General features: G+C 45.4%; 1 protein-coding gene and 1 pseudogene across 2 annotated transcripts in view; both read right to left on the reverse strand.

Moving 5' to 3' along the window:
• BIN2 (bridging integrator 2) overlaps window positions 1–14,533 on the reverse strand; it is a 33,347-nt gene extending 18,814 nt beyond the window's left edge. For both annotated transcript variants that reach the window (XM_027106310.1, XM_027106309.1), the window contains exons 1-2: window positions 14,399–14,533; window positions 7,074–7,154 (exon numbers count right to left, since the gene is read on the reverse strand). In XM_027106310.1, the coding sequence (XP_026962111.1) occupies window positions 7,074–7,154; window positions 14,399–14,479 (162 nt within the window). In that variant the 5' untranslated portion in view covers window positions 14,480–14,533. The remainder of the gene's footprint in view (window positions 1–7,073; window positions 7,155–14,398) is intronic.
• On the reverse strand, window positions 4,071–7,067 carry LOC113620457 (protein DBF4 homolog A pseudogene; annotated as a pseudogene).
• Window positions 14,534–18,391: the final 3,858 nt, after the last annotated feature.

Raw genomic sequence — 18,391 nt, forward strand, 5'->3', positions numbered from 1 at the left:
CCCGTGTGCCACAACTACTGAAGCCCACGCACCTAGAGCCCACGCACCTAGAGCTCCACAACAAGAGAAGCTACCGCAGTGAGAAGCCCGCACACCGCAACGAAGAGTAGCCCCCACTCGCCACAACTAGAGAAAACCCGTGCGCAGAAAGGAAGACCCAATGCAGCCAAAAATAAATAAATTGAAAAAAAAAAGTTTACCTACAAACTGGTTGCAGGTGAAAGGTAGGGCACATGACCAACTGGTCCAACTTCTGGAATTCTTCACTTTCAATTTCCTTGACCTTGTCCTTTTTCCTCCCGTTCATCTCAGACACCTAGGTCCAGCTTCAGACCTGACTTTTTTCGCTGTCTTTCTCCTTAAACTGTGAGAGCCTTGAGAATAGGCATGTTGTCTTATTCAAGTTGAAGTCCTGGCATCTAGCACAGTGCCTGGCATACAGCAGGTACTTATAAAATGTTTGTTAAATAAACTTCCCAAGCATGTTCAAACACCAGTTACTATGTGTATCATTCTCTCAGGAGAAAAGTTTTTCCTTATTCCTAGCCTAACTCCATTTCATTTCTCAAATTATTTCCCTGCCCAAGTGGTGTTTAGTTGGTAGGCTCACATAGGGAATTCTGAGGGGGTTGTCCCATCTAATCCTCTTATTCTCCTTCTTGTTTTTTTTAAAATTTTTATTTTTGGTTGCGTTGGGTCTTTGCTGCTGTGCGTGGGCTTTTCTCCAGTTGCGGTGAGCGCGGGCTTCTCATTGCGGTGGCTTCTCTTGTTGAGGGGCGTGGGCTCCAGTAGTTGCGGCACATGGGCTCAGTAGTTGTGGCCTGTGGGCTCTAGAGCGCAGGCTCAGTAGTTGTGGAGCACAGGCTTAGTGGCTCCATGGCATGAGGGATCTTCCCGGACCAGGGCTCGAACCCATGTCCCCTGCATTGGCAGGCGGATTCTTTTTTTTTTTTTTTTTTTTTTTTTTTTTGCGGTACACGGGCCTCCCACTGCTGTGGCCTCTCCCGCCGCGGAGCACAGCCTCCGGATGCGCAGGCCCAGCGGCCACGGCTCACGGGCCCAGCCGCTCCGCGGCACGTGGGATCCTCCCAGACCGGGGCATGAACCCGCGTCCCCTGCATCGGCAGGCAGACTCCCAACCACTGCACCACCAGGGAAGCCCTGGCAGGCGGATTCTTAACCACTGCGCCACCAGGGAAGCCCCCTCTTCTTGATGGCCCTTCCTTCATCTCCTACCCTTTCTACCCACACATCTGCCATTGTAGGTCTATCCTATAAGGTAGAGAAAGGACTGAGGGACAGAATGGGCCAAGCGTCAGAAACCTTTCAAAGCAGGTGTCAACTTACGGATTCCTATCCTGGAGTTGGAAGTAGAACAGTAACTGGAGTTGTGAAGAGGCCCAGGGTGGCCTCCTTGTGAGGTAGAGGGGAAAAAGCACAGGGTTTAAGTTAGAATCCTAGCTCTGCAACTCTTATGGTATATTACCTTGATTATACTACTTCCCTCTCAATCAGATCCTATTTCCTTTTGATGGAGTTAGACTAGATCAGCGGTTGTTGCCAAATGCTGTTCTCAGACTAGCTGCTGCATAATAAACATAGAAAGCTTAATGTAAAACACAGATTCTCTAGTTAATGATCACCTATGGTTAATACCACACAAAAAAGGAGACGACCAGATATTATGTGCCTCCAGATGGAAGACTATAATACCTATAATAACAAGTATTCTTGCCTCCAAAACAAACAAAAACAAAAATCTGAATCTCATCAAGCCTCTAAATCTAACTATTAATTTACAGAAAATACGAGACAGAGTAACATGTTAAACAATACCATGGAGATGCAATCAGCAACATTTAGAGACTGCAGGGAACTGCAGGAAAACAGCCCAGTAACATCAATAAAGAAACTGCAAAAAGGAGGGATTAGAAACCTACAGATTAAGAGATTTATTAAACATGGCAACAAATAGCTGATTTAAACAAATTGTTAAAAAAATGACACAATTAGAGAAGTGTGAACACTGAATATTTTATGGTATTAGAAAATTATTGCTGATTTTTAAGATATTACTAAAATTTATGTTTTAGCTGGATATTTAATCTGAAATATCTGAAAAGATATTTGTATTAAATTAAGTAAAAATGTCAAGTTACAGGCCTCCCCTGGTGGCGCAGAGGTTGAGAGTCTGCCTGCCGATGCAGGGGACACAGGTTCGTGCCCCGGTCTGGGAAGATCCCACACGCCACGGAGCGTCTGGGCCCGTGAGCCATGGCCGCGGAGCCTGCGCTCCACAATGGGAGAGGCCACTACAGTGAGAGGCCCGCGTACCACAAAAAAAAAAAAAAAAAAAGTCAAGTTACAAAACCGTAAGAATGGAACAGTCTCACTTGTAAACCTATTTATTTGTTGTGGATTATATTTAGAGATCATACACATACATAGCAAAGTAATTGTAAGCATAAAAAAACAACAGTAGTTGTAGCATGGGAGGTGTGAAATCATTATTTTTAATTCACTTTTTTCTTGATATACTTTTTTTGTTTTTGGCCATGTGGCTTGTGGGATTTTAGTTCCCCAACCAGGGACTGAACCCAGGCCCTGGGCTGTGAGAGCACAGCATCCTAACCACTAGATCACCAGGGAATTCCCTCTTGATATACCTTCTGATTTGTTGTAATGATTAAATGTTTTATAGAAAAATATTTTTAGGTGTGATAATGATTTTGTGGTTATAGTTTAAGTCCTTATCTTTAGAGACTGATAATGAAATTTTTATAGATAAAATGATATCTAGAATCTGCTTCATAATGATCAAGGATGGGGAAAGTGGGTAGAGACATAGATGAAACAAGATTCCCAAGAGTTGATAAATTATTGAAGTTGGGTAATGGGTACCTGTGGATTCATTATACAGGTTTTTCTATCTTAGTATACATTTGAAATCTTCCATTAAAACAAGTTTAAGATATAGATTCCCAAGCCCTAGTACCAGAGATGTTGCATTATTTCTCAAATGATCCTGATACAGTCAACTACTGAATTAGATTATAGCTAATATCCTTTTAATATAATTTTTTAAAAATAAATTTATTTTTTGGCTGCATTGGGTCTTCATTGCTGCACATGGGCTTTCTCTAGTTGTGGCGAGCAGGGGCTACTCTTTGTTGCATGCGCGGGCTTCTCAATGCAGTGTCTTATTGCAAAACATGGACCCTAGGCGCACAGGCTTCAGCAGTTGCAGCATGCGGGCTCAGTTGCTGTGGCACACAGGCTCAGTAGTTGTGGCTTGCGGGCTCTAGAAAGCGGCCTCGGTGGTTGTGGCACATGGGCTTAGTTGCTCCGCAGCATGTGGGATCTTCCCGGACCAGGGCTCGAACCCATGTCCCCCACATCAGCAGGTGGATTCTTAACCACTGCACCACCAGGGAAGTCCCTAATATAATTTTAAAGAATTATTTTCCATATAATTCTTACATCATACCGTAAAGAATCTGACTGGTCTTTGGCCCTGGTTTCTGAGAAGTAACTTATAAATCCTTGGCATTTTGTTATTCATGGTGGGCCTCTCAAATCATACCTGTGTCTATGCTAAACAAATGACTCAGGAATGGTGGCTGGTCAGGTGGGAAAGGTGAACCAAGTGATTAGAGGGTTGGGGCTTTCATACAGGTGATATCAGTATGACCTCCAGAAAGGAGGGAAGTTAGAGATTAAGTTCAATCACACGGCCTATGAATGATTCACTATGTGATGAAATCACAATAAAAACTCTAGACACCTGAAGTTTAGGTGAGCTTCCCTGATTGGTAATCCTACATCAACGTGCTGGGAAGGTGACGTGTCTTGAGAACACAGAAGCTTCATGTTTGGGATCCTCCCAGACCTCCTCTTGCGTGTCTCTTCATTTGGCTGGTCCTGATTTGTACCCTTTATAATAAAACTGTAATTAAGTAGAGCACTTTGCTGAGTTCTGTGAGTCATTCTAGTGAATTACGGAAGATGAGTGGTCTGTAGGAACCCCCACATTTGTAGCCAGTTTGTCAAAAGTGCAGGTGGCCTGGGAACTTTGGAGGTTTACAGATGGTGTCTGAAGTGAGGTAGTCTAGTGGCGGACTATGCCCTCAACCTGTGAAATTTGAACTAACTCTGGGTATTTAGTGTCAGAATTGCATTGCAACTGGATATTCATTTAAGTTAATAACTAACTCCCTTCTATTATAAAGAGGGGATCCAATTCCCAGGACTCATGTCAGAATTAAATGAGATAAATGTGATGCCTGGCACACAGAGGTGGAAAGTCAATATCCTAAACCTCTGTAATCCACTTCTTTGCCCCCCTTGTTAAAAAGTGAGCCACAAGTTTATTCTATAATTTTTCTGTAACAGGTAATGAATTCTGCAGAAAAATGCAAACATCACCTTTATTGTTAATATTTACATTTGGTTCTGTAAACAAACTTGGCAAAAGAAAAGTAAGAATTTTTATACAAGTTTTTAAAATTTCAAGAATATGATCTTCATCACTTCTGAAAGCTATTTACTTTAAGTCAAAAGCCAGTAAGTATACAGGTTGAAAGGGAAGAGAAAAACATTGACAACAGATTATTTGAATTTCCCTCTTCCCAAGTATCTAAAATATCACATATACCACTGTTTTCAGCACAGCTTGTGAAATCTAAAAATTCTGACTTCACTAGTCTGAAATAAGTTCAGTAGAGATTGTAGTGGTGAACTATAGATTGTTTTCTTCTTGCGTAGTAAGAAGTTCAGTTCTCTTCTTATCAAACTCCACATTTGGTTCCAGATTTTATTTTTCTTCCTTATAATACTTTCACTCTCCAGTGGATTTTACCAGAAGGTAAACTACCTGTATTCTTGATGTCACATTCACTAGGTTCCTAGGAGGACTCTGGAATGGAGTCTTTGCCTGAATTGTTAGATGTTCCTGTAAACTGTTTATTGCTAACAGACTAGAATCATGACCAAATACTGAATGAAGGTCCTTTTCCTTCAGATCCTGTGCTGGAAAATGCACAGCATCTGACTTTCGTTTTGGTTGAGATGCACTCTTATCCATATTGAAATTAGAAATGTATATACATGTCTGTGGCCTACATGGATGGTGATCTACCCTTACTTCTAAGTCATTTTCATGTATAATTAATTTCTGTTCAGAAATGTCAGGAATGCATTCCTGCTCATTTTTATGTGGAGGTAGATGTGTAAAATTTTCTTTTATGTCATTTTCGGCTGGATTTAAAATGGAACATTTATTAGATGTTGTCTCATCAAGCCCTCTCAATTCACTGGAAAAGTAGGGAATATGTTCTGAAATAAACACATTTTGTTCGGGTTCCTGGGTTTCTTTATACAGGAAACTCTGCTCAATCACTTGTACGTTATTTTCCCTGAAGTCTGAGATGTATGTTGCGATTCTAGCTTTTCTTTATATTCAGGCTTTTTCAGGACAGTTGCAGTAATAGGAGAAATGGATCTAATACTGTATTTTATTCTTTCAGGCATGTCCCTTTCATATTCCACAAAATCAAAAACTAACTTAGATACAATACCATCAACAACTTGATAGTGATTACTCTGTGCAAAGTTTCTGTGCTGCTCACTTAGAATATGTGGCTCATATCTTCTACCTTTACAAAAGGCTTTTTGAGTCTACTTGTTCTTGCTTTTTGTGGACCAATACCTATTCTTTTCCCCACATCGTTTACAGAAGTGCTTGATTTCTTGAGTAAATACTTTCTTTTATTCAATGTAGCATCTAATGTCATCAATATGAAGAATTTTTACTCCCCATGACAAGGCATTTGATAATATACTATTTGAAGGAAAAAAATCATGGTCATTTCTAGCTTTTTCGACCACTAATTTTCCTCTGATCAAACACACTGAATCTGGAGACTCAAATGAACTTCCATCATGGCTAGAATAAGGTGAAGTGGTTTCTGCACTATACGCAAATTCAGGGCTTGGTACACGAGAAATTTGTCCTTTTTATTTGAAATAAGATAACTGATATCTTTACTGAGAAATTCTTGAACTCGCCGTCCCAGATCCTTAATGTCCTTTGGCAGTTTTTCAGATACAGTGACAGAAGGTAAGTCAATGTAAAATACTTTTCCCCAAAGTGGCTTACTTTTGGATTTTTCTGGTTTGTTATCAGTTTTCAGAGTTTAAAGATGGCTATTTTTTTCATTTTTGACATGAACTCCACCCTGGAAATGTCCTTTGCTGTAGATCCTCATGGCTCCGTAGTTCATGGCAGCCACCTGGCATTCACATGCTGGGTCTGGAGAGGGTGTCACGTCCAGCAGCTCTGGAAACACGGCTCTCCAAGGCCCGCTGACTGGCCAGCTGCCTCTCCCCTTTTGCAGGCCACCAACTGTTGTCCACTTCTTTTTTTTTTAATGTTACTATATATGAGTTATATATTTTTTCTTGTTCCAATTGCATGTGTACTATAGAATTTTCAGAGTTGGCTGCAGTGACCTGTTATCCACTTCTTAAAGTAAGTTTTCTACATAAAATTACCCATAACGTCCAGTGAAGACAGAAGGAACAGTGAGAACAGGAGGTTTGGGTGAGAATGACAGGTAAAAGATGGAGATATTGTTTTAGAATAAATGGCTTTGGTGAGGTAGATGCAGTGGACAAAGAGGCAACAAAACATGGGGCCACTGAGATGAGAAGACCCTTAGGGTGGGAGAGAGGCAGCCTAGGGAAGACAGTAAGCCAGAAACTAAGGTGACAGGGACTTGTTTTGATTTTGTCTAAGGACCTGGTGATGTCACTGTACCCTGGGGGAACCACCAAGAGAAAAGAAGAACACTCGTCTGTACCCCTAAACCCAGAGTGAGCAGGAACAGGAAAGGTAATTTTCTGTGGTTCCCAGGAGAAGGATAAGCAGCAGGTCACCCTGTGGCCCTTACTCCTGGGGGGAGGATGGGTTACTAGGGATGCTTGCTGATTTGCAGAACCTGCTGTTCTTCTGCCAATCGGCCCTCATATCTTCTTTCTTCCTCCAAGCTTCCCTTTCCCACCCTCCAGATTACCTGTTGTTGGTAGAAGTTATTGGCATTTTGTTCAAACCGTTCATCTTTGGTTTCCACAGTTTTCCCCAACTTCTGCAGTACCTGGGGATATAAATCAGAGAGGTCCACACTGTTATACTCAAGTCTCTCTTAACTGTTGGCCTCATTTGACCCTGGCTTCTCTCAGAGTCTCAGGTGCAACTTAAGGGAGGTACTCATATCAGCCCAACAGAATTAGAAATATAGCATGTTGCTGAAAAATCAATCATGTTTTATGGTTCTTCTCAAATTGGGGTACTCCTGGGGATATGCAGCAGTGTACTAGGGGGTATATATAAAGACCAGAATAAATAAGGTATATGTTCCTGGAATGAAATTGTTATTTACAGTGGTTTTCGGCATGGGGGAGAGTATTATATTAAAACAAGAATTAATTAGAAGAATGTAAAATGTGCATGGCTTTTAAAGATAAAACATGAGGCTTGAAGACATTTTTTTACTTGAGAGACCCTCTTCCAGCCATAGCAGCAGATTCCTTTAGATAGATGAGGTCAGAGAGGCGAGCAGGAGACTCTCTTCTTCTGAAGGCCCTTGTGGAAAACTTTGAGAAGCCCTGATATAATGCATTTGAAACTCAGCTAGAAGTGAGGGCTGTCCATATTGATCTCCTCTCCCCTGGGACCGGGAGAGCCAACCATCATACTGATCTGAGTGCTCATGCAAAGGACATGGAAACGAGAAAGGCACAGCTCCTGTTCTCATAGGGGACACTCACTTCTAACAAGGAAGACCCTGACTCTTGTATCTGTAACCCCATTTTGGAAGGAGGCACCACCATCGCCCAGACCCAAGTCAGAATCAGGAGCTGCCCTCAACTACTTCTCTCACTTCCTTCATGGAATCCCTCACCATCTGGAAACCATCCCATGATTTCCAGTCTCACTGCCACAGCTTTAGTCCAGGCCTTCACTGTTTTCCACCTGGCCTGGTCTATCATGCTGCTGCTTAAAGCCTTCTGATGATTCTCCATTCATCTGCTCAACAGATTTTTATTAAATGCCCAATATGGGACTTCCCTGGTGGCACAGGGGTTAAGAATCCACCTGCCAACGCAGGGGACACGGGTTTGATCCCTGGTCCGGGAAGATCCCACATGTCGCAGAGCAACTAAAGCCCGCGCGCCCTAGAGCCCATGCTCCGCAACAAGAGAAGCCACCGCAATGAGAATCCTGCACGCTGCGATGAAGAGTAGCCCCCGCTCGCCGCAACTAGGGAAAGCCCATGCGTAGCAACGAAGACTCAACGCAGCCAAAAAAAAGTATCTACAAGTTATAGTTCTAACTCTAGCATACATATGGGTCTCAATGATCTGACCCTTCATTGAGCCTCAGCTCTCAGCATTCCTTCTTCCTACCAGTCTCTCTCTCTCACACTTCTTTAGTTTTCTAATAAGCCATACTGTTGCTTGCTGTAGATGCTGTTATTTACAGTGGTTTTCAGCATGGGGGAGAGTATTATATTAAATAAACCCATAACCCAATGCCCTCTTTCCAGAATGCTCTTCCTCACCGTATCATCAGCCAACTATCTAAAAAGACCTAATTCATACTCTATATCCTTTGTGACACTTAATCACATCTACTTTATCCCATTAATCAAGCTAAATGGCTCCCTCCTAAGCAGTTACAACTTCTGTACCTGTATACACTTTTGTTACTGGTTTTTTTTTTTTGTTTTTTTTTTTGCGGTACGCGGGCCTCTCACTGTTGTGGCCTCTCCCATTGCGGAGCACAGGCTCTGGACGCGCAGGCTCAGCGGCCATGGCTCACGGGCCCAGCCGCTCCGCGGCATGTGGGATCTTCCTGGACCGGGGCACGAACCCGTGTCCCCTGCATCGGCAGGCGGACTCCCAACCACTGCGCCACCAGGGAAGCCCCTGTTACTGGTTTTTGTTTTTGTTTTTTTGTTTCTTTTGGCCATGTTGCACTGCTTGCTGTGTATTTTAGTTCCCCAACCAGGGACTGAACTCGGGCCCCAGCAGTGAAAGCGCTGAGCCCTAACCACTGGACCACCAGAGAATTCCCCTATCACTATTTTATTATTTGCATTTATCTATGTCTCCTTCTAAACTGTGAGCTCCTTGAGGATTGGGCACTTGCCTTATCTGTATTTCTCAGTATCCAGCAAATAGATACTTAATACTTACAACAGGAAGGAGAGTGAGACTGATACAGGAGGGAACCAATGGACTGGGCCTTGAATTAAGATTTTGCTAGGGACTTACCCGGTGGTGCAGTGGATAAGACTCTGCACTCCCAATGCAGGGGGCCAGGGTTCGATCCCTGTCAGGGAACTAGATCCCACATGCATGCCGCAACTAAGAGTTTGCATGCCACAACTAAGGAACCTGTGTGCCACAACTAAGGGGCCTGCATGCTGCAACTAAGGAGCAGGCAAGCCGCAACCAAGGAGCCCGTCTGCTGCAACTAAGAGCCGGTGCAACCAAATAAATAAATAAATATTAAAAGAAAAAGATTTTGCTAGACTGAAATAAAGTAAAAAGGGTGAGGATAGAAAGAGGATTTCAGGCAAAGATAACATCAGCAAAGTCACAGGAGTATGCAAATTCATGGCAGTTTCATGAGATGGTTCAGCATGACTGGTTTAGGGTGTGTTATGGGGAGTGATGGGTAAGGAAACTAGAAAGGGAGATTGGAGTCTCATTGCGAAGGACTCTGAATCTTATGGAAGAGCGCCCAGGTCTTGGGCGTGAGACCGGCTCTATGTAGACTCTGACTAAGGTGTCTCCATTCTTAATCCTGGAGCTAACATCTCTCACTTCTGGAGCTCTCTCTATGGTGGTTAAGCTCAAGGTCGCTGGAGTGAGACAGATATATGCCCCTATCTTGGCTTTTCCACTTACTGGCTATAAGCCTTTGGGCAAATCACTTCAACTCTAGAGCCTCAGTTTACAGAACTCCCTTTCCCCCACTAAGATAATAATATCTCCTAGAGTTGTTGGGAGAATTAAATGATACTATACACATAAATTGCTTTCACAGTGCTGCTCTATGGTGAGTACTTAATACAAATATTATCATTCTGTCTAGTTCCACTCCCTTCCCTATAAATACCTGTCTTTATTTCCTTTTCAGTTTAGCCATATGTGTTTGTCTGTGTCTCTCTACTCCACCTCACTTGACAGCCGGCCCTGGGTGTGCAGAGTCGCTCATCTTCCCAGGCTCCACCCTCTGCCCCCAACCAAACACTGTCCTCTACCAGAAAGTTGCAACACCACCTTGTTTAGTGGTAATGGCAGCTCTCACTTCCTTCCTGCCACCCCTCCCTTCCTTTGACTGGGGCTTGGTTCTTCTGCTGGGGGTGCGGGGAGGGGTGCCGAAAGGAGAGAGGTGTCAATTCAGTCTAGAGTCAATGTGGCACGCCCTGGAGCAGAACAATATCCCCAAACGCCAAAAGGCTCAAGGCAAGAAGGCTTGGAGGGTGTGGGAGTGTGTGTGTTGAGGGAACACTCCCACCTTCAACTCTGAAACTGAAAAGATGAGTATGATCACCCTGAAAACATAACCCAATGCCCTGGGCCCAAAGTATTTGTTGCCTTAAGCAAGAGGGCCATGTGTCAGGGCACCTACACTATGTTGTAGATGTTCCTCCTCAACTATAGAGTTCCTTGAGGAAGGAGGATGTAGGGATGCTCTACAGATGTCTGTTGAAAGAATTAATAATTCTACCTTTGGATTATTTACTAATGAAAGCTCATATAATGCCAATCCTTAAAGTCCTGCACTGAGAATTTCACCCCAGTTTGCCTGGCCTAGCAGATGAGAAGTTAGAATACAGATTATTTAAAGAGAAAGAGCAGGGACAAGAGAGAAAGTAAATGTGGCAAAATGTTAACACTTGGTGAAACAGGTGAAGAATATTCCAGTGTTCATTGACCTATTTTAATTTTTGTGTAGGTTGGGGTGGAAGTATAAAGCTTAAAAAAAAATCACTGCAGACATGTTTTATATTTTAGTTAATTCTGTCAATTGGAGTAATTTGAAGAGGGGTTGGATATTAGACATTATGGAATTTTGTTAGAAAATTTTTTCTTAGATGTGATAATACTGTAGTTATGTAAAAAACCCTTATTTTCAAGATATATTCTAAAGTAGGCTCTCCTTAATATGGCCCTAATACATTTTCCAGCCTTTTCTCCCACCACTCCCTGAGCTCCAGCTCAGCTGCATTTTTCCCTATTCCGCCTAAAAGGATTTCCAGATTCCACGCCTTGCTCATGCTGGCATTCCTCAGCTGGACTGCTCTCTCACCACTTGCCTGAGGAACTACTAATCAGCCATGATTCCTATCTCAAATTTAGCCTTCACTACAAAACCTCCCTCTATTCTCAATTCTTCTGTCCTCTGAATTTCCCACGGACAAGCAGATCTCTCAGGTCACTTATTTACTTTAAACAAACAAACAACAACAAAAAAACCCCCAACTAGACTGTAAGCTTCTAGCAGGCAAGAATGCCTCTTGCTTATCTCTAAATTCCCTCCCGGGGTCCAGCCCAGTATCTCGGACAAAGGAGTTTTTCTGTAAATATTGCTGATTGAACCCTCTGGGATACAAGCTGAGTAAAAGTCAACAGATGAAAAGACCAACAAACGAGTGGTAAACAATGAATGCCCTTTCTTGGGGGAGATCTGAGAAGTCTGCCACAGAGAAATCACAAACAGATGGTGAAAGTATTAGTTTGAAACATGAAGATGTATCGTACTGTAAAAACACAATAAAGCCAGACTCCTGTTGAGTCTGAGTAGGAACTGGAAAATAAAACAAGAATGCTTCATCTCCATTGTGTTTAACAGTCCCCAGACCTTCACTCCTAGGTTTGCTCCTTCGAGATCAGCAGGAAGTGGGCAGGCACAGGAGGAAGTGGGGAGACACAGATGTTAGAGTGGTTTTTCAGGAAACTTGTAAAGAGAGCAGCCTGCGATTGGGATCCTAAGGCAGGACACCTGAGTTTCAGTGATAATTCTGCCACTTGCCAATCTCTTTTGAGACTCATTTCCTCATTTCTAAAGTGGGGATACTAATAGCATGCTCAAAGAGTTGAAAAGATGAAGTGAGATCATATCACAAGAATGTGGGCTCCATAAAGGGAGATATCACGTCCTTCTTATATTCCTGTGCTTTGTGCATAGCAGGCACTTGATATTTGACACATTAGTTGTTACATATTACTCAGATGATTACAGTCAACTGCCTATAGTAAAACTGCAGTGTCCCAGTGAGTCCTTTCTTTTGACGATAACATTCTCCCTCTTTATCTTGCCTTCAATAACTTCCCAAGACTCAAAAACTCTGGCAGGCTGAGCTGAGCTCTTTCTCCCAAACCTAGGCCATTCCCATTCTATCCAGGCAACATCCACTACCCCTAGGGTGCCAGCGGTACAGCTCGAAGTTCAATGTCTGCCTTTGTGTCTAAGTCTGGGTTCAGAGTATCTCTTTGTTTTCTGCAACAACCTGGGAGTTCCTCAGGGCAGATTTGAGTTTGCTCCTCTCTCTGCCTTCTCAGGGTTCAGACTAGGAAGAAAGAACAGGGTGTACCTGGGCAGCTGGTTCTCTTTTTGGGAAATACTTGACTCTGAGGTTTGAGGCGCCCTCTCCCCTTCTCACTTTGGTGTCCTCACCAAACTGAGTTTCCAAATCACTGAACATCAATTCTCATTTTACAGACGCAGAATCTGAAGCTCAGAGCAGGGATGTTATTTACCTGAGGCTTCGGAGCCCATGCTAAAAAAGGAAAGAAATCTTAAAGCAAGGGCGTAGTGTTGATAGGCTAGATGAGGACAGGTGAAAGCGTGAGGTAAAATCAATTGCTGTGTCTTTTAAACATAACTATTATCCACGAGTTTTTGGTCTTCGGCGATTTCTTTTTGTTTTTCCAACCCATAGAGTAGCTGGCCTTCTCTTCTCTAGTAGCTGGCCTTCTCTTCCCTAGTACCTCCTTTTCCTCCACAAACCACTTCTAACTACACCTTCCCACAGGCTCTGATCACTATCAGATTTGTAACTAGACAGCCTTTGGAGAGACTGAAACCATGATCAAGGTGAAGTTAGGGTAAAGTAACAAAGTCTAGCCACACAAAAATCTTTTCCTTTTCCTCTGCTCTTTCACATGACCCCAGCTTCCTCAGACAAAGACCGGGGGAAAAAACACACACATTCCCCCTACCCTTCCACTGTGAGCCTCTTAAACACAGGCACTACATCTATATTCCATCAATTCTCTGTTGATAATCCCACTTGGGAGAGCTGGCTGCCTTTAATCCTTCCCAGCACTCAAGCTAGTGCTCCTCTTTTGGAAGATGATACAAATATTTAAATTCTTAAGCATATGGTGTTCATTCAAATGCTTCTAAGACCACAAAGTCTTAGAAAACCAAAATTCTCTCCCAGGTCCTTATCGCTCTCTCCCTCCGGTTTTTCTTCTAGCCTATTCATTTACCCCTACCATCTCACCTACCAGAGTGTTGGTGGGTGGAGAGCAGGGGTTCAGGCTAGAAGCAAAGAAAATACTCTGAACGGGTAGAAACAGTAATGCCACTGAAGTGTGTGGAGCAGCGTCCACACCGTCTCTGTAGGTGGGCAAGTTATAGACGGACGTACAGACAGCCTACCTAGATGGAGCAGGGCCACCCACAGCTACCCGACGATACAATGCAAAAAGAAGTGCTCTTTCCCCACCCTGAACAGGGTACTCTCCAACGCCAAAGCGAGGCCCAGGAAGCAGATACGGGCTTCTGCTTGCATCAGCTTAAGCAACACCCCGCGGCCAGGCCGGGTCAGGTACAGAGCGAATTGGGCAGAATTCCTCTAGTCCTCCTGGCCTCCCGGTCCCAGCTAACGGGTGATGCTCGCTGGCAGGCCAGCTGGTCAGTACTGTCTTATGACTCTGGGAAATGACCCTCTTTGAACCTTCAATTTCATCATCTGTAAAAAATACCACCTTCGCTGGGTTGCGAGGCCAAAATTTGCTACACAGCAGTCACCAACGTTAGTTCCTTTCTTTCCCCTTTTCTGGGTCAGCTTGGGCGTTGTTTAAGGTTCCTGAGAGAGACCGTGGGAAGCGTCTCCCAGCTTCCCCCATCCCTGCCCAAGACCAGGCAAGGTTCTGCTTTCTCTCAAATCTGCCTGTTTCAATGGAAACCCAGTCCCCGCTCGCGTTTCCCGAGGTCAATCGGATACCCCTGAGGGCGGCCCAGCCTCCCGGCCCCGAGCGCCCTGCACGCCCTGGTCGCCCCGTGGAGCCTCGGCCTCGGCTCCCGGCTGCCTACCTTCTCCTGGGCCCTGCTGAACTTCTTCTGCACCTGCTTGGCGAAGAGGCCGGCGGCGCCGCTCGCCCTGCCCTCGGCCATCCTGCCAGCTCCCCAGGGGCAGCAGGCCCTGGCCCGGAGCCCTGTGGTTTTCTCTGGGCCCCTGAGGAGGAAGCGAGGTTCCCGGCATGCCTCGCATCCGGTCGGGCGGGCGGGCCTCGCGACGCACACCCCGCCCCGCCGCCGCCGCCTCGGGCTCACCCTGGGCTGCCCGAGGCTGCCTGAGGCCCAGGGCGCCCGGCCCTCACGGAGACCCTTGCAAGGCCCACTCGAGGCCCAGCCGGTGGCGCCCCGGGGCCCTACCCCGAAGCCCGTCCGGCTCCCGGGTGCGGCCCGGGGAGGGGCCAATGGGGCACCTGTGGGGCTCAGGCGGGGGCTGGGCCTGCGCCTGTTCCCAGGAGGCGGGAAAGGCGGGCCTGCCCTCAGGCGGCGCTCCAAACCCTCCGGCCCTGAGGTAGAGGAACACCAGCCCCGTTGAAGAGTTTGCAAACGTGCGCCAAGACTCAGTGTTCCCCGAGAGCCAAATTAGCTGTAACCGATTAGCGGCAGTGTGTGTGTGTGTGGGATAACTGAAACAAGGGGGTAGAAAATACTGCGATTTCCACTCAGCAAGAGGGTTGTATAAGGGACTTCTCTGGTGGCGCAGTGGTTGAGAGTCCGCCTGCCAAAGCAGGGGACACGGGTTCGAGCCCGTGTTTGAGCCCTGGACCGGGAAGATCCCACATGCTGCGGAGCAACTAAACCCGTGCGCCACAACTACTGAGCCTGCTCTCTAGAGCTGGTGAGCCACAACTGCTGAGCCCCATGTGCCACAACTACTGAAGCCCGTGCTCCACAGCAAGAGAAGGCACCGCAATGAGAAGCCCATGCACCGCAAGGAAGAGTAGACCCCGCTCAATGCCCTAGAGAAAGCCTGAGCGCAGCAATGAAGACCCAACACAGCCATAAATAAATAAATAAATAAAAAGAATGTTGTATGGGAAAACGGGTTTGACTTACATGGGTGTGTGTACTGGGTCACCAAGTAAAGTTTCTTACTCCAGGGTGCAGTTTTTAAAGATGGAAACCCTCTACCAGAGAGGAGGTTGGCTCTGTCAACTGAAAAAAAAAAAAAAAAAAAGCACAATCTAAAAGTTGAGAATTGCGTTTTATTTGGCGGACAAAACCGAGGACTTAAGCGTGGGACACGGCCTCTCAAGTAGCTCTGAGAGACTGCCGGGAAGAGGTAAGGGAGGAGCCAGGGTATGTAGGAGTTTTTGCAACAAAGACCAGGTTGTCAGAACATCAAAAGATTATGGTTAATTAAAGAAAACCAGATACCTCAAGTTAAGGAATTTGGCACTTTTCTATTTGTGGGAAGATGCAAGAGTCTGGGCTCACTGAAATCACTCCTTTGATATGCACCTCAGCTATCTGGGGCCAGTACGCTGTGTTTTCTCATCCTGAGTCTCCTCAGGGTAAACTGTTGGGGCTGGGGGTGGCTTCAGTGGCTGATGGCTTGATGGTCAGTATCCTGTTTCTATCCTGAGTTCCCTCAGGGCTCACCACTGGGGGAGGGGGTGCTGTAGTGTGATGGCTTGGTGGCTGCAACATCCTTTGTTTACTGATACGGCAGGCAACATTCTTTCACTCACAGCTCTAAACCTAGATCTGGTAGGGGTAGGCTGAGCAAAGGGGACAGAACTCCACATCTGGACCTGAAAGGGAGGAACAACTGAGCTAGAAGTAGAAACAAGGATGCTTAGGAAAGGAGAGGACCTTTATTGAAAAAAGGCTGAGGATGAAGGTATGGAAGCCTGTGCTGGGGGTGGGGAGCAGATTTTTCTGGCTGGAGGAACTAGTACAGTGTACTAGATGGAGAGAGGATATCAATTGTGTAACTTGGGATGGGACTGCTCAGATTATAACAGTTTCTTCTCTAGGTAGTAGGTCTCCAAATGAGTTACTCCCTGGGACTTCCCTGGTGGCACAGTGGTTAAGAATCCCACTGCCAACGCAGGGGACGGGTTCGAGCCCTGATCTGGGAAGATCCCACGTGCCGCGGAGCAACTAAGCCCATACGCCACAACCACTGAGCCCATGCCACAACTACTGAAGCCCACACGCCACAACAAGAGAAGCCACCGCAATGAGAAGCCTGCGCACCGCAACGAAGAGTAGCCCCTGCTCGCTGCAACTAGAGAAAGCCTGCACGCAGCAACGAAGACCCAAAGCAGCCAAAAATAAATAAATTAATTAATTAAAATAAAACTCAACTTAATTTCTAATGCAGAGAGGACCACATTTTAAAAAAAAAAAAGAAAGAAAAGAAAAGAAAGTAACTCCCTGACATGTTTGAGGGGATAGCTGGGAATTAGGACTCTGGGTTTGGAGGAGCTGCTCACTCAAGGATTTTATAGTACAAGTAAAATGCCCCGAAAGAAAGGAAGAGGGACAAAATACACTTCCTAAGGACTGGCGAGGGAAGCTGGAGGTCTGAGACAAAATTGGAGGGCCTTCTCTGCTATTGTTTTTCAGGTCATTCCCCCAAAAAGGCATATTGCACTCAGGGTCAACCATGTGACAGGCATTGCTGAGTGTTGGGGAAGCCAAGAATAAATTTTAAAAATGTGATCCCTGGGCTTTCCTGGTGGCGCAGTGGTTGGGAGTCTGCCTGCCAATGCAGGGGTCACGGGTTCGTGCCCTGGTCTGGGAAGATCCCACATGCCGCGGAGCGGCTGGGCCCGTGAGCCATGGCCGCTGAGCCTGAGCGTCCGGAGCCTGTGCTCTGCAACGGGGGAGGCCACAACAGTGAGAAGCCCGCGTACCGCAAATAAATAAATAAATAAATAAAATGTGATCCCTGACTTCAAGATGCTTAATGTCTGGAAGTTGAGGTAGGTTGTTAATCAGATGTTTATAATGTTATGTGCTTAATTCATTTCTAGAAATGGATACAAAAATTTCAAGTAATAGGTCATTAGGGTTTATTCTGTTATAACGCTAGCTGTGGGGATGGTCTAGAAGAGGCAAAGTGAAGGAAATGGAAGGACTTCACGGTGGGTGGGGAGAAGTGGGGGCAAGTGGGAGGACTGTGGTGCTGTGGGAACACTGAGGAGAGATGGCGATGACAACAGGTGTGTCACTAGCAGAAGGAGGCTGATACCTGGGTCACTGTCAGGAATCCTCAGCAGTGCAGCCCAGCCACTGCTTCCTAAGAAACCGTCTTCATTGCCAATCCCTTGGGAACTGAAATTGGTCGTCACCAAATCATATAGTATTATTAGAGCAGGAAACATCTTTAGAAGTTAACTAGGTAGGGAAACTGAGTAACAGAAAGGGCTGGTGACTTGCCCAAGGTTACCCAGTTCCTCAGTGGCAGTGAATTGTGAGTTGGGAATAAAGGTGTCCTGTCTAGCCCAGCTTCTTTTGGTGTATACACCGTTCTAGAGGCCTCTGCTGACACAGCAGCCTATAAATTGCAAGACTGGTCTTAGCCAGTTTCTCCTGCTGTAATGTTAACTCTCCCGGTACCTCTTGTCTGGTCCTCAGCGATCACTATGAAAAGCTACTTGTCACCCTCTTAGCCTTCTCCTTTCAGTTCCTTCTTCACTCTATCACAGGCCACTCTAACAGACTGAGCCCTGGCCAGGATAGGACAGAATTATCAGCTTCCCAGTTCTCTGTGGTTTATAGAACCCCGGATCTGTTGCTTATTTTTGTCCAGCCTTGAAGTGCTGACTCATACTTAGTTTGAGACCACATATTATTTTCCCCTCAACCCTTTCCTTTCTTTGTTCCTTATCTTCTTTTCTCCTTTTTTCTATTCTTTCCTCTCTGTCTCCTTTCTAATTTGTCACTTACGTTGTCTGCTGGCATCTGACCTACCACCTAATCCTGTATTCCTATCTTTAGTGTATCCTTGTAGTTGCCATGACTCAGAACCTTGGGGTGAACACTGTTCTAGGCACTGAA

Source organism: Aethalodelphis obliquidens, unplaced genomic scaffold (genome assembly GCF_003676395.1).
Source record: "Aethalodelphis obliquidens isolate GAN/ISIS:26980383/991018 unplaced genomic scaffold, ASM367639v1 scaffold8, whole genome shotgun sequence".
NCBI lineage: Eukaryota > Metazoa > Chordata > Mammalia > Artiodactyla > Delphinidae > Aethalodelphis > Aethalodelphis obliquidens.